Genomic DNA, 16,319 nt, shown 5'->3' with positions numbered 1-16,319 from the left:
CACTCAGGTGTTAAAGAGGAAGGAAAGGCTACTTGGGGTGTAGACTTTAGGAGGCAATTGGAACATTCTACATGTGCTAATTTTGCAAAAAATAAATATAAATTTCTATCACTAACCTAAGCAAAGATCTTTAGGGGGTACTTCCTCTTTAATCAAATGGACATACTTCTGGAAACTGCCGTGGAGTACCACCAACTGTGATTGGTCCATTTCTTGCTCTGACGTTGGAAGGCACATTGTGATGTCATTCCAACTGCCTGTTTGAATCCCTGGCTGGGCGGAGGATTTTGTCCGTTTTTTCCAGGAAGCAGTTGGATGCTGACAGGCGAGACTTGGACAAAGCTGCGTGTTTTTCCATATTTTGTTGTTTTTGCTCTTTTGTCTATTTCTTGTTAGTGTGTTGTTTATTTTGTTCTTTTATTGTTCTGTTCTTTTTGTCCTCCTTTCCCCCACAATCTTTTACTTCTTATCTGTGCATTTTTATTTTATTTAAATATCTCCTCATTTCTCTATTGATTTCTCTTGTCATTTCTTCTATTTATTTTCCATTTTCATTTTCTAATTCTTTAATTTTTGTGTATCTCACCTTCTTTTTCTCATCTGTAATCACTTTCTTTACATAGGAGTATTAGTATTGTAAGTTTAGTTATAAGAGTTGGTGTTTTACTTTCTGTTACAGTTTTCCATGTTTCTGTTTTGTCACTTTTGATTATTTTGTTTGAATCACTGATTAGTATAGTGTGATTCATATATAGTGTTTGTTCAAAATAATAGCATAGTGAATAGAATTAATCTTAATAATTAGTGTGCTTCATATACTGTTGTTTTTATGCCCAGATAAGTAGATCCCCAAAAAGCCATCAGCCACCCGATCACGCTGAAATCCGAAAGCAAGATTTTTATTAAAAAGGTACAAGCCGTGACAGGGACCTCATCCAACCCACCGGCGCAGCAAGGAAGGAGGAAAGGCCCAGGTCTTTGGGGACACTTTTCAAGGGGAGATACATCAGGAAGGGCTTAAGGTACGGGGCCTTTGTGATTGGGCAGGGTGGGGGGGGTCTCCATTTGGCTTGGGTTCAGAAAGTTACCCATTTGGTAGTCTCTACTGAGCTGCCCTTGGTCTGCTAAGGCCTAGCTGTCCTTGCTAAGCTTTGATGCCTCTGGAATGCCTGAATGCCTGCTTGTACAAGGACTCGGGTCTGCTATGGGAAACGGAGGCTGCTTTTTATTGTTTCAAAATAGAGTCACTTTGGCTCTTCAGTTTTGTCTGTTCTTTTTAGTGCTGTTTCTTTTATTCTTTTTTTAAATTTTGTTTTCCCTCTTTTCTTTCCCATTCCCCACAAATTTTTGCTGTTTATCTGTGTGTATTTTATTTAAAAATTTCATTTGTTTTTTGATTTCTCTTGTTGTGTTGATAATATCACATAGTGAATTAGAATTGGTCTTATTGATTAGTACAGTGAAGTTCATATACAGTTATTTTTTGTCTACTTGTTAAGAGCTTTTTTTTTTATTTTTTTATTGTTAGTTTTCCTCCCCCCGCTCAATTTTTTTCTTTTTATCTCTGTGTATTTAATTTAAATATCTTTTCTTTTTCTGTTTTTCTTGTTATATTAGTAATATAATATAGTGAATAGAATTAGTCTGTAGTATAGTAAATGTAGGGTTACCTGTTAATGAACTTATTTGTTTCTGTCATTTTATTTATTTATTTATTTGTTTATTTATTATGTTTATTTCATTCATTTTTGTTTTGTCACTTTTGATTGTTTTGTTTGAATTAATGATTAGTATAGTGTAACACATATATAGTGTTTGTTCAAAATATTATCATAGTGAATAGAATTAATAATTAGTGTGGTTCATATCCTGTTGTTTTGTCTGTTCCTTTTAGTGCTGTTTATTTTGGGGTTTTTTGTTTGTTTTTCCTCTTTTCTCCCCCACAAATTTTTGCCTTTTTTATTGGTATTTTATTTTAAAATCTCATTTATTTTTTATTACTCTTGTCATTTCTTCTATTTATTTTCTGTTTCCATTTTCTAATTGTTTCATTCTTGTGTATCTCACCTTTTTAATTTTTTTCTCATCTGTAATCACTTTCTTTACATAGAAGGATTAGTACTGTAAGTTTAGTTATAAGAGTTGATGTTTTACTTTCTGTTGTGGTTTTCCATGTTTTTGTTTTGTCACTTGATTATGTTGTTTGATCACTGAGTAGTATAGTGTAATTCTTATATACTGCCTGCTCAAAATATTAGCATAGTGAATAGAATTAATCTTAATAATTACTGTAGTTCATATACTGTTTTTTTCTCTGTTCTTTTCAGTGCTGTTTATTTTGTTCTGGTTTTTGTTTTGTTTTGTTTTGTTTTTCCTCTTTTCTCCCCCTCAAATTTTTGTTTTATCTGTGTGTATTTTATTTAAAAATCTCATTTGTTTTTTGATTTCTCTTGTTGTGTTCATAACATCACATAGTGAATTAGAATTGGTCTTATTGATTAGTACAGTGAAGTTCATGTACAGTTTTTTTGTTATTTGTTCTTTAAGAGCTTTATTTTTTTATTTTTCATTGTTAGTTTTCCTCCCCAACTCAATTTTTTTCTTTTTATCTCTGTGTATTTAATTTAAATATCTTTTCTTTTTCTCTTTTTCTTGTTATATTGGTAATATGCGTATAGTGAATAGAATTAGTCTGTAGTATAGTAAATGCAGTGTTACCTGTTAGTAGTATTAACATATTGACTTATTCATTTGTTTCTTTCTCATTGGATTGCCAGGTCACCGTGGGTGCTGTAGGAGACTAGCTAGTGTTACTCCCAGTACACTAGACACAAAGAAACCCCCACAATGAGTGGTGACAGATCCTCACTCACAGAGGAGGAGGTGTTCCAGGGATATGAGGTCCTCAGAACCCTTGGCAAGGGCAGCTTCGGCAAGGTGAAGCTGGCCCGCCATATGGAGAGTGGGACCATGTTGGCTGTGAAGATCATTGCCAGAGGGCACGGGGATTCCTCTGAGCTCCCACAGGCAAGGGTAGAAGCAGAGATTATGAATTCTCTGCATCACCCTCACATTGTCAAGCTAATGCAGGTAGACTACACTGCAGAAAAGGCCTACCTGTTCATGGAGTATATTAGCGTGGGGGACCTTGGAAAGTTAGTGGCAGTGCGCGGTCACCTGCAGGAACAAGAGGCGTGTTGGTACTTCAGTCAGGCCCTAGAAGCTGTGGAGTACTGCCATAAGCAGCACATTGTCCACAGAGATATAAAATTAGAAAATCTCCTTGTGGACAGAAACATGTGCATTAAACTAATTGATTTTGGCCTAAGCCAAAAGCTGACTGAAGGCCAACAACTCAGTTCATTGTGTGGCAGCCTTCAATACTGTGCCCCGGAAGAATTCTTAGGTAAGGAATTCGATGGGTACAAGGCTGACGTGTGGAGCCTGGGCGTGCTCCTATACACCATGGTGAAAGGGTGGCTGCCCTTTGAAGGGGAGAGCTTTGCCTGCCTGAAGGAAGCCATCCTGGCTGGCTCTTACCTAGTCCCCTCCTCTATAAGCGGGGAACTGGAGCAGCTGCTGGACTGGCTGATGACCTACGACCCTGCTGAGAGGCCCATGGTGGCAGATGCTATGGGCCACAAGTGGCTCAGCATGGAGCAGAAAGGGCCCAAACTGAGTGAAGACACAGCTGCACAGTCTCTCAGTTCAACCGAGGACGAGGACCTCAGTGACAGTGTGGAGAGCCTGAGCTCTCAGGAGGGCCTCAGAGAACAGGACGGCCCTCTGTGGGGAAAAGCCCAGCTACAGGCTGACCTCAGAGGAGGAGGAAGCGAAATGTACATGGGGTTCCCAGGTCCTTTGCATGTTACTGAAGGTCCAAAATACCTCTCAGGCCTTCTCTTCCAGCTGGGCCGTGAGGAGGAGGATGGCTGCTTGTCCCCTGCTCTGAGCTGGGGGAAATCCCAGGAGGGCTTCCGTGGAGCAGCAAGACCTGAGCTCACTGAAGTGGAGCTTCTAGCATCTCCGGAGGATGCTGAGGCCCAAAACTACCTGGTGGAGCTGGGCTTTCAGCTGAGCCATAAAGCAGCCTCCTTGACACCCAGTCTCCAAGCCAGTGCCATGTCCCCAGTGCTGCCCAAAGGTGACCAGTCATCAGGGCTAAATGCCTGCCATGGAGCCTGCAGGATGGACGGTTCCCCACCTGGCATGATGATGATCCACACTCCATGCCCAGTCCTCAGGTACAACAGCCCCATGTCATCTGTGTCCACTCTCAACACCAGCAGCAGTGAGGCCCACAGGTCAGATAGTCCCCACCCTGTCATAAGGAGGAGGACCTACATTCCTGGGCCAGTCCTCAGCTACAACAGCTCCTTGTCCTCCGTAGCCACTATCAGCGTCACCAGCAGTGAGGCTGAGAGGACACATGGTCCCCAACCTGGGATAAGGAGGAAGACCTACATTCCCTGGCCAGTCCTCCGGTACAACAGCCCCGTGTCCTCCATATCCACTCTCAGCTCCAGCAGCAGTGAGGACCACTTGGCAGACAGGAGCTGTTCCCAGGGAGTGGCAGAGAAGGAGAGCCTCCCAGAAAACCAACAGGACGAGGAGGCAGGGACCTCACCTGCTAAAGCTGACAAGAGCAAGGGCCGCCGGGGGTTCTGCAGGAGGATGGTGAACTGCCTTCTGCGGGTGTGTTGTATCCTGCCAGACCCAGAGGAAGACCTCTGAATTCAGAGGAGAAAGGTGGCCCCATAGCTTCATTCACTGGAAATGCCCAAGAGGAAGTTATGATGATCCCTGTCTGGGAGGAGGGATTGTGGGGAGGCAGTAAGAAATAACAGGCAGGGAGTGAAGGCAATGGGTCTCATAGGAGGAACTAAGACCAGGCATCAGACCAGAGCACACCACAAGGTCCTGTGTCTCATGTGCTTAGCAGCTGAGCAGGTGAGCATAACCTCATTTCAGTGGTCAGGTCAGTGACATTTCTCGGTTGTCACATAGTTCAAGTAGTCAGCAGAATAACAATTTTATTGGTTAGCATCCGTGACCATTTGCTAGGCACCAGAAAAACAGACACCTGATATTGAAATGCTGTAGTGAACATATCCATTTATAAGGACTTACTATAGAAGCTCCTTTATAAGAGGCATAACATACTGGGGCACAGTGCCAGCCTCAGGGGCCTTTATCTGGATTCTGAGGACAGAGCCACACTGTGTGCATTCAGCAGAACTTACAGAACCGTATGCATAAACATCTCCCTGATTCTATAAAAAGTAGAAAAAAGGAACAAAGAGACCAGGCCCTGAGACTTCCAAGAGCTGTACAAACCTTGCCTTCCCGTCTACAAGGTGTGCAGCACTGGGCAAGTAACTCCCATATTCTGAGTCCTGGTTACCACCAAAAAAGTTTGGGAGGAGGCTCTGAAAAGTCCTTGTGACACAGTTAGTCTCTGGATGTTTGGGATGGAGTTTCTGGGTTGACAAATCCAGCCATGTGCTTGCTCAGGGAAACCCTGCTTGGATGCATCCATCCCCAGGTACCTGTGGAAGATAAGCCTGCCTTCCAGCATGAATGTACTGGACTCTCAGGTTATACTCAAATAGTCTCCCATCCTGTTTTGGGATGTGTGCAGGGGCCACTGGCTGCTTGGGGGATGACTGGCAGCTTAGGTATGTGATGTCTGGGGTCACTGTCAAGTCCAGCCTAGTATTGGCAGCTATAGTCAAATTGAGTAACTTTGGTCTGCATTGATAGATATTGGGGTGGATGGATTCTTTTACCTTTTAAATTATGCTAATAATACAGAACACAAATGTTACTATTTTAACCCTTTTAAAGTATACAGTAGTGGCATGAAGAGCATTCACAGGGTTGTGTGCACATCACAACCACTCCTCTCCTCCACATGAAACACTCCCCATCCCCCTCCCCAGCCTCTGGCACCCCCAGGTCTACTCCTGTCTCAATGAATGGGACAACTCTATCTTAAGTATTATGCAGTATTTGCTCTCTCTTTAAAATTTCATTGTATTTGTTCTTTGAGAGGCAGAGAGACAGGCAGAGCTCCCATCAGCTGGTTCACTCCTTGCAGGCCTGTAATGGCAAGTACTGGATTGGGCTGAAGGCAGGAGCTGGGAACTCAATTCAGGCCTCTCATGTGCATGGAATGAAGCCAATCACATGAGCCATCAGTTGCTACTTCCCTCTCTGCAACAGCAGAAAGTTGGAGTCAGGAGCTAGAGCTGAGAGTGAAACCCAGTAACTCTGACAGGGTACGCAGGCATCTTAACTGCCTGCCCTTGGTGTTTGTCTTTCTGTGGCTGGCTTGTATTATCCAGTCCTCAAGATTCATGCCTGCAGTAGCAAGTGTCAGAATATCCTGCCTTTGAAAGGCTGAATAATACTCCGTGGTTCAGTTGGACCACATTGTTTTCCCACACTCACTTTCTTTTGATGGTCTCATGGGTTGTTTGCATATTGGGGTAATGTGGATAATGCTACTGTGAACATAGGTACAAATTACTCCTTGAGCCCCTGTCTTCAATTCTTTCATTATATATGTGCTTACATATTTGAAAGACACAGTGACTGAAAGAGATCTCTGCCTCACTCCCCAGATGGCCACAACAGTGAAGGCAGGCCAGGATAAAGCCAGTAGCCCTGCACTCCATCTAGGTCTCTCACATAGTTGACAGAGGCCCAAGAACTGGAGCCATAATCTGTTGCCTTCCCATGAGTATTAACAGGAAGCTGAATTGAAAGCAAATTAGCCAAGACTGGAACCAGCCACTCTAGTATGGGATGTGGACCTCCCAAGTGGCAGTTTAATTGGCTGCACCACAACACCCACCCTGTTTCCAATTCTTGGAGTCATATACCTAGATATATATACACCCAGATGTATACATACCTAGATGGACTACTTGATAATTCAATGTCTAAAAATTTGGGTGGCAGTTCTCTTTTGTGGTGTAGCAGGTTAAGCCACCACTTGGAACACCCACACTCCATATTAGAGTCAGTTCATGTTCCAGCTGCTCTACTTCCAATCCAGCTCCCCGCTAATGCATCTGGGAAAGACATGAAGGTTGTCTCAAGTACTTAGGCCCCTGCCACCTACATGGGAAACCCAGAAGAAGTTCCTGCCTCTGGCTTGGCCCAGCTTGTTTGTTCTGGTCATTTGGGAGGTAAAGCAGTAGATGGAGGAGTCTCTCTCTGTCTCTATCTCTCTCCTCCCACTCCCTGCCACAGACTTTGCCTTTCAAATCAATAAATCTTTTTTTGGTTATAAGGAAATAGATTTATATTTTTAATTTAAAAAATATTTATTAATTTGAAAGGCAAATTTACAGAGGCAGAAGCAGAGAGTGAAAGAGAGATGGGGAGAGAGAGGGAGAGGGAGAGAGAGAGAGAGAGAGAGAGAGAGAGAGAGAGAGGTATCTTCCATCTTCTGCTTCACTCCCCAAATGCTCACAGCAGCCATGGCTGGGCCAGGCTGAAGCCCAGAACTTGGAGCTCCATCCTGGTCTCCCAAGGGAGTGGAAAGAACTCAAGTATTTGAGCCATCACCTGATGCCTTCCAGGGCACACATGAGCAGGAAGATGGAATCGGGACCTTAATTTAGAGTCCAGGCACTTGCATACGGATGCAGACCTCCCAAGTAGTGTCATCTCTGCAAGAAACCGATGTCTAGTGGGGCACTGTTCCTCACGCCAGGAGGAAAAGCTCCTGGGTTGTAAAAATAACACAGCCTATGCCTGAAGACCAGCTGCTAGAGTTTGTAAGCCCTGAAGCTTCTGTGCCCTGAACATTCTCTGGGGCTAGGACCTGCTCGGCCCATTTGCCTGCCACAATGTTTAATTATTTGCTGAACTGCATCCCATACCTTTCTGTTTTATATTTGTTAGGAGCACATCCCAGGTCCTACAAACTCAAGGGTAGGGGGTTGAAAAAATGATGGGACAAAGCATGTAGCCAGGTTCAGACCATGGAGCTGGAAGTCACTGAGCCCCTGCCCCATGCAGTTCTAGCCTAGTTGTCCACCAAACAACTCTTCCTGGGACACATCTCCTTTCCCTGTGATCTGAGGGTGAGGGGCCAAGTGAGTAGCCACTTTCCTTCCAACCTCACACACCAGCAACACTGGGAAAAGCAAGCTCTTCAGCTGGAGACCAGGACAGAAGGAGGTACTACCTCTCCTGTTCCCCTCCCCCAGCTGTTTATGCTGCTGGCCACTCCCCACTATGCCCATGCATATGTGTTCTTTCACCTTTTTAATAAACTTCATCATTCTGGGCAGTGTATATGTGCCTGTACTTAGAATCCCTCTCTAAAAGAAGGCATAGACCTGGAATACACAGCCCCACTTACTCCACTTCTTATGGGTGATCCAGCCAGGTGTCTGAGAAAGCCCAACAGGGAACTGAAAAAGCAACAGTGGTAAGATTCAATTTTTCTCTGCCTCAGCTGTACTAAGCTTTTACCTTCTTGTGAAAATTCAAAAGTGTCTCCCTCAGTCTCACTGCTCTTGATCTCAGGCATCTGTTAAGATGCAGTTGGGGGCACTTTTTCCTTAGTAGCTGTAGAGGATGAAAGGCGACTATGAAATGTGTTCATAAGGAGGATCTGGACAGAGAAATGGGAAGAGAGTCAGCCAGCGTGTGGCCATGTGCCCAAAACCTGTGTTTCTAGCTTGTAGTGTTTTTAAAATTTGTTCTCACTGCTGAAAAACCTAGAACTCAGCATTTAGTTTCTACTGGATGCAATACACCTGGCTGAAAAGTTCTGTCTTAAGATTTTGAATCATGGTGTTTTCCTTATTAAGATGGACAGTTGGGCCAAGCAACTCACCTTTCGCTAGCAAACTTGTCTTCATCTGACTGGAGTGGTCCTCAAAACAGGTGTGCAGTGTATCTATGTCAAACCCCATCAGTAGTTGGTACTTCCTGACATGGCAGGAGTTCCTCATCAGGAGCCAAGGGAGGGACTTTGCCCAACCATGGAAGCCTCAGGTGTGGCTTCAGTTTTTCAGTGGAAGATGGAAATGGGCCCCACTTGACCATGGTGGACCCCATAGCTAGTGCAAGCCATGTACCTAGTCAGCAGCACTACAATTTATCTTAGCTTTATGCTGGTTTCTGCCACCCTGGAATACACACCCAGGTATGGGTTTCAATGCTACCTGAGGTCACAAGCTCTAGATATGCTGGTCCTAGCCCCAGAGAATGTCCAGGGCACAGAAGCTTCAGGGCTTACAAACTCTAGCAGCTGGTCTTCAGGCATAGGCTGTGTTATTTTTACAACCCAGGAGCTTTTCCTCCTGGCGTGAGGAACAGTGCCCCACTAGACATCGGTTTCTTGCAGAGATGACATCCATAAGCTCATGTTGGGTGCTGGGAAAATGCCCCAATTATACATGCGTTTGCTCCCGAGTGGGTTGGCACCTTTGTGAAAGCAGCAGCACTCTTCACATGGCCAGATTATGTAAGGCATGTTCATTCAGACAATTTAATAGGGACATTGAGCAATGAAGATGCCCTTAGATATAAATCAACCCACAGGGAGCCCTGGAGGCAGGCTGCTTAAAACCAAAAACCTCAAATTGGGGTATAAAAACTTTGTAATGTATCCAATATGACTAGTACAAGGGATCTGAAACACATGTATGAGCATAACAGGGTTTGTGGAGAGCCATATCACTTTTGTCTTCTCAGGTTCTACAGAAACTTCAGCTGTATATGATCCCTCATTCATCCCTGTGGACTCACTCCTAAGGGTACAGTTTCAAAAACCTCTAGAAAATGGAGATACCAAGTGGTTTACTGATGGCAGTAGTTACATGAAGTACAGAGTTAAAAGGCAGTTTATGCCATGGTGGGTCTTACTCAGGTGATAGAATCTCAGACATTGCCAACTAGCACTTGATCACAAAAGGCTGAACTTACTGCTTTAACTATAGCCTTGCAATGAGGAAGAGCTAATGAGTTAATATGTACGGGCTCCAGTTTGTTTTCCTTGAGTTCCAGGCACATGGAGCAATTTGGAAAGGAAGAGCCCTCCTGACTGCAAAGAACTCTCCCATTAAATAAGGAGAAGAGATGTTGGCTCTCCTTCAGGAGCACTGGAGTCTTTAGAAAGTGGTTGTCATCTGCTGCAGGGGACACAAGAAGACAGATAGCCATGCTATTCAGGGAAATGTGCTAGCAGATAAGGCAGCAAAAGTCGCTGCTGCAGAGCAGGTTCTAGAAATAGCTTTAGTACCTGAGCTTTTTGGTCACTAAATATCCTCAATACAGGAGCCCTGTCATAGAATGTTCTCCTCAACCAGGCTACATGGAGGATGCCAGTGTTCACTCATAAGTCCATGTGCTGAATGGAGGATTGTTAATATATGACTCTCACTGTTTTGGAAGAGGAGGTTTAATGCCAGGAGTTCCTTGGGTATTTGGAGGGTAAAGGCTGCATACTGCCATAAAGACAATACCTCAGCATGTGGTGACTGCTTTAGGTTTTTCTTATCTCCATGCCCCTTGGAGACCTTAGTCATCAAATAAACTAAAAAAGCTAATCATATTCTTAAGATACTCCTGGCTAAGCTTTGCCAAGAGACCTCAGAAACATGGCTTAAATTCTTACCTATTGCCCTCAGGATCAAAGTGGCACCTAAGGCTGCCTGACTAAAATGCTATATAAAAAGGTCTTCTTCACCTCTGACACTCTCTTTGACTCAGGGATACAGGATCAGATAAAAGTTTATTATTAATCTTTTTCCTATACAAGAGGCTAATGGACTGTGGTAATAAAATTCTCACAGTGCCAGGTCCCAAAAGTCATGACAGCCTGTCCCCAGGAGACCAAGGCTTAAGAGACACTTGCAGCAAAGACTCTAACTCTGATCAGTAGCAGCCTAAATGAAAGGGGTCCTACCAGGTGCTTCCCAGCACTCCTACTGAAGTCAAATTCAGGGCATCCCAAGCTGGGTACCTTTGTCAAGGATCTCAGTTCTACCTCTTTAGTCTTCACAGGTGCACACAGAGAACAAGTCTGCTCGCTCTTGTGAATGCATTGAAGATCTCGAATACATCTTCAAAGGGCAAAAGGGTGAGTAAAATCTTTGCTTTTATCATATTGAACCTGCTACACTTAATGGCACACATGTTTTACCTATCTTTTATTCTCTCAGGAGGCTGCTTTTGTGAGGAAAACTCCATAGTTCTTGTAGTATGATAGCAGTAGGTCCTGCTAGGCCATAGAGAACCATTTAAAAATCTGTTTATTGTGTGGGCCAAACTAGAGCCTACACTTCAGGCTGGATTTAATGGCAATTGCTTGAGTCCATGGGTGCTCTAAGACAGTCATAGACAACTAGCTGGCCATAAAATGCATACTGGCAAAGTTAGGAGCATGTGCAGTGATTAATGGAATCTGCGGCATCTACTCTAACAGTTGTATATTCACTGAAAAGGATACTACCAGTCTTTATGCCTATGCTAGATGGTTTTATAATCTGGGCAAAGACAATCTATCAATGCCCATGTTTTGGGAAACAGTGGAATATATTCCTCCTATCTTGAAGGGGATTCAACTTGAAATTTATCTTTTTTCCAATTATGCTCATCCTGATTGACAAACTTTTCTGTTTCCAAATTTGACAGCTTCTCAAAATGATGATGACCATGTGAGGCAACAGCGATTGGCTGTGACAGATGAACATTTTCCAGCTCATGAGATGGATCGATTAGATGAGATAAGAAGAGGTTTCTGAACCCTGGATAGGTAGGGACAACGCCCCTGGCCAGCAGGAAGTAGCTACAGAAGACGGATCATCATCCTTCAGCACCCCCTTAAGATTAAGGGTCAGAAATCTCTGCGGGGGGATGAGATGGGATAAGGCAGGTAGCTAGCTTAGGGCCACAGAGCTGGAAGTCCCAAGTCGCAAGCCCTCACCCCATGTAATTCTATCCTACTTGTCCAATAAACTGCCCCTTACTGGGCATGTTTCCTTCTGGGTGGGGCACGTGCCATGTGAATAGCCACCACACTTCTACCTCAAAAGCAGCCAGCACTGGAAGAAGTGTGTCCTGCTCTTGGGAGACGGATGCTGAGGTGCTCTCTCCACTCCTCTCCCATCCGTTTTCTCCTTCTGGCCCACTCCCCACCCATGCTCACATTTCCTTGCTTTATCATCCCTTAAATAAATGTTATGGTTTCATGTACTGTACATGTTTCTGTGTTTCAAATGCTTCTCTCAGTAGAAGGCAAGGATCTGGAATAAAGTAAGACCCCACTTCAGGGTTAAGGTTCTATTTGCATCAGAAGGATCCCATATCAGAGGGCCAGTTCAAGTCCTGGCTACTCCACTTCCTATGCAGTTCCCTATTGAAGCACACTCTGGGAAGGTAGCAGGTGATGGCCAAAGAGCTTGGGCCCCTACCATGTGGGCAAGACAGATGGAATTCTGGGATCTTAGCTCCATCTTGGCCAAGCTTTAGCCATTGTGTCTATTTGGGGAGTGAACCAGTGAATGGAAAATGTGTTTGTGTGTTCGTGTTTGTGTGTGTGTGTGTGTGTGTGTGAGAGAGAGAGAGAGAGAGAGAGAGAGAGAGAGAGAGAAAGAGAGTGGCTCTGCCTTTCATATAAAGAAGAACAAACATTTTTAGAAAACAGATTGTACCAGGAGGTGGGGATCAACAGTGGCTATCTAAGAGCCTGTCTATACAATTCAGGCCATGAATGAACCTAGAATGTTCTGTGTGGCACCTGAAACATGTAAACCATACAAGCAGGAACAAACTCTATGAACAAGGTGCCATCCAATAGGTTTTCTACCTAATTTAGTGGGGGGAGTGAGGCTCAGTGGTGAAGTGAGTTGACATCAGTAAGATGCTGTTACCAGTGGAGCAAAATTGAGAATATGGGCCCATCTCACTCTAAATGCAGGCTTTTTCCTTCACACTTCCCTTCTCTGATTCTCATTAAAGTGGTGTAAGAGACACACTTTGGGATGGGCATTTGGCTTAGAGATTAAGATGCTGCTTGGGACATGCATGTCCCATATTGGAGTCCTTGGTTTGAATCCTGGCTCTGCCTCCAATCCGAGGTTCCTGCTAGTGCACACCCCGGCAAGCAGCAGATGATGCTCAACAACCTGGGAGACCCAGATGGAGTTCCAGGCTCCTGGGTGTTGCCTGCCATGGCCTGGCTGTTACAGGCATTGGAGATTGAACCAGCAGTTGGAAGATATCTATGTCTCTCTTTTTTACAATAATAATAATAATAATAATAATAATAAATGAATAACATAATAAAAAGCCTAAACCCTGACACTGAGCAGGTGTTGGCAAAACTTCATTCCTAGAATTTCAGCACAGTTACTGCAGATACAGGCACTTGCACCTATGCTTACATTGTCATCTCTTCTCAAAACTGGCCTGCAGGCATCTGGGAAACGTCCCAGCTCAGTTAGTGGAGGAGATGAGCACCCAGGTGAGCCCAGAAAAGCCAGCTGGGTGGTTAAAGTGAAGGCAAAGACAGGATGCTGGCTCTGCCTCCTCCACTTCTGTCACTTGTCATGTCACACATTGTGTGATCACACTGGCCTGCCAACTCCACAGGCCATTTAGGTTTACCTATGGGGCAGGTGTTTAATTGGAGCTTAAGTATCCCTCCTAGGCTTCATATCCAAGTCACGGCACCATTATGTCGTCTAGGCTTCATATCCGAGTCACGGCACCATTATCCCTCCTAGGCTTCATATCCGAGTCACGGCACCATTATCCCTCCTAGGTTTCATATCCGAGTCACGGCACCATTATGTCGCTCCCCCTCTCGCGGAGGAACGACACTAAACCCTGCGCTGTTCTTTTGTCTGCTCGGCCCTTCCCGGGTTTGCTGCTGGTCCTTCCCGGGTTGGCTGCCGGCCCCTCCACCTCCGTGGAGGGGTGGCACCCCCCGCCGCTATCCCCGCTTCCACGGAGGAGTGGCACACCGCCGGCCAGCTCTCTCGGGGGCTGCTCAGATGTTCCTTCAGGTGTTCCTTCAGGTGTTCCTGGTGCATGTTGTCTCGCTCCTCCTTTATAATCCTCTTCCACCAATCCCAACTCTGCTACCCACATGCTGAGCACACTGCTCTCCTCCAATCAGGAGCAGGATTAGTTCCTGCAGCTTATCAAACTGGTGAGAGGCAGCTGCATAGAGGTTGTTTGGTCTCTCTCTCAGTGCCATATTGTGGGAGAGCAGATGCATAGAATAAGTCTTAATTCCAGTAACTTAGTCTAGTCTCAGTTGCTCCCCACACTGTATTTTTCTTTTTAAAAGATATTTTAAAGATTTATATATTTATTTGAAAGGCAGAGTGACAGCACAGGAGGAAGATACAGAGATATGTTCCACCCATTGATAGGCTCCTGAAATTCTTGCAATGGATAGGGCAGGGCCAGGCTAGAACATTGAGCCAGGGACTCATTCCAGGTCTCCCATGTGGGTGGCAGGAACCCAATTACTTGAGCCCTTGGCATTGCCTCCCAGCATCTGCATTAGCAGGAAGCTGGAGTCAGGAGCAGAGCCAGGCATAAAACACAGGCACTCTAATGTGTAACAGAGGCAGGGAAACTCCACTTTTTGAATAAGTTATCCTTTCTTTTTTGAATTCTCTGTGGTACTGAGTAAAAAAAATTCAATTCAGCATATTTGTGTGGTCTATTTGGGTTCTGTGTTCTGTTTGTCTATGTCTGTCCTTTTTCCAGTGTCACAAATTCTTGATTACTGCATCGACATAGTGAGTCTTGACACTGACTGCAGTGAATCTTCCCACTTTGTTCTTCCCACTCTCCCAAGACTGTCTTAACTTTCCATATAAATTTTAGAATAAGTTCACCAAGACCTACAAAAGTCTTGCTGGGATAATGATGGAATTGCATTAGAGTTATTAACTAATTTGGGGAAACCACCACCTTTATTACGTTTATCCTATAATCCATGGGCACAGTATGGTTTCCAGTTCTTTAGATGTTCTTTGCCTTTTTAAAATCAGTATTTTGGTATTTAGAGCATACAATATTATACATATTTTGTTAATACAATACATAAGCATTTCATTTTCTCAGATTAGTTGAAAGTGGTATAGTTAATTTCAGGTTCTACATCTCGATTGTTAGTATTCAGAGAATCAAGTTTTTTATGTTTTGTAGCTGGAAAACATGCTAGGGAGAGAGAGAGAGAGAGAGAGAGAGAGAGAGAGAGAGATACTCAGGCAGCATGGCCTTTTGCAGTAGCCAGTAGAGGCCAGGCCCACACAGATGGGATAACCTGTCTCCAAATCATTATGACATGAAGAGAGCAAGTCCCACTCACCTGGACCTGAATCCATCCACATCTCCTGAACTTCCTTCTTGCCTAGAAAACAAAGTCCAGCTCAGCCAGTCACTTGACACAGGTGTGGGCTCTAACTGCTGTAGAATATGGAAGGAGCAGTGCTTGGCAATGATGACATCATGGAGCGCAGTCACAATGGCACCCTCCTAGATCAGCAGGTGTCAGGGTCAGGGTTCCCAACCCCCTGAGAAATCAGAATTCCCTAGCAATGGGGCCTGTGGTCATCCTTGGATCAAGAGAAAAGGGCAGATGTGTGGGAGGTGTGTCATGGGCTCAGATGTCCCGGTGCCCTCTGTTACCCGCTGGACAAGGTACCAGGTCCCTGCCACTCTCCATCCTCCTTTTCCTCCTCTGCAATTATATTTTGTATTGACTTTTGAACACTTGCATTTTTGGATTAATATGTGTGCAATGGGTGCCCTCACAATTGGCATACAACTACCTGAGGTCCCCGTACTTTGCCCACCCTTGCAATGACCAGAACTGGGGACTCCCAGTGACCACAACCTCCTGCCACACGACAGGCCTACCCTAGCACTGCTGATCCAGGCTGTGCCTCTTTCCCTCCTCCTGGCTTCTCCTTGCTGCTGCTGTTGCTGTTGGGTATCAGAGTCCAGAGACTAGGGGGAGGGTGGAGGCAGGTTGCCTGCCACCTGCCTGGGACCTTGAGCCAGCAGGGACCAGACTCTCTGCAGGAGAGACAAGAACTCTGTCCTGGACACAGGCAAGAGATTAAGGATCGAGTCACTGTGACTTCACCATCAGCCCCTGACACTGGTGCTGACCACACAGAGGCTGACAGTGTCAGTAAGCATGTGGGAGTCAGGAGCACCCACAATCCCTAGGGTTCCCAGAAGAGGGACATCCATGTCTGGGGACACCTTCACTGTCAGCACCATTAAGCTCCTTCCAGTTCCTCTGCCAGGCATGGTTACCT

The 16,319-nt window shown here is 44.9% G+C and overlaps 1 protein-coding gene across 2 annotated transcripts; it reads left to right on the top strand.

Annotated features, from left to right (window-relative positions):
* The first annotated feature begins 210 nt into the window (after nucleotides 1–210).
* On the top strand, nucleotides 211–12,208 carry LOC127485762 (serine/threonine-protein kinase MARK2-like). 2 transcript variants are annotated; one of them, XR_011384674.1, is made up of 3 exons: nucleotides 211–1,022; nucleotides 2,778–11,110; nucleotides 11,665–12,208. XR_011384674.1 is itself a non-coding variant. In XM_070064676.1 (2 exons), exon 2 carries the CDS (start codon nucleotides 2,848–2,850, stop codon nucleotides 4,732–4,734), a length of 1,887 nt encoding a protein of 628 aa, XP_069920777.1. In that variant the 5' UTR covers nucleotides 211–1,022; nucleotides 2,778–2,847; the 3' UTR covers nucleotides 4,735–11,655. The 2 variants fall into 2 exon arrangements, 1 of the variants encoding a protein (XP_069920777.1); XM_070064676.1 differs by lacking the exon at nucleotides 11,665–12,208 and having other exon boundaries at nucleotides 2,778–11,655.
* The last annotated feature ends 4,111 nt before the right edge of the window (nucleotides 12,209–16,319 follow it).

The sequence above is a fragment of the Oryctolagus cuniculus genome, chromosome 19 (assembly GCF_964237555.1).
Source record: "Oryctolagus cuniculus chromosome 19, mOryCun1.1, whole genome shotgun sequence".
Classification (NCBI taxonomy): Eukaryota; Metazoa; Chordata; class Mammalia; order Lagomorpha; family Leporidae; genus Oryctolagus; species Oryctolagus cuniculus.
Note: the sequence above shows the minus strand (reverse complement) of the source record. Positions and strands in the feature narration are given on the sequence as shown.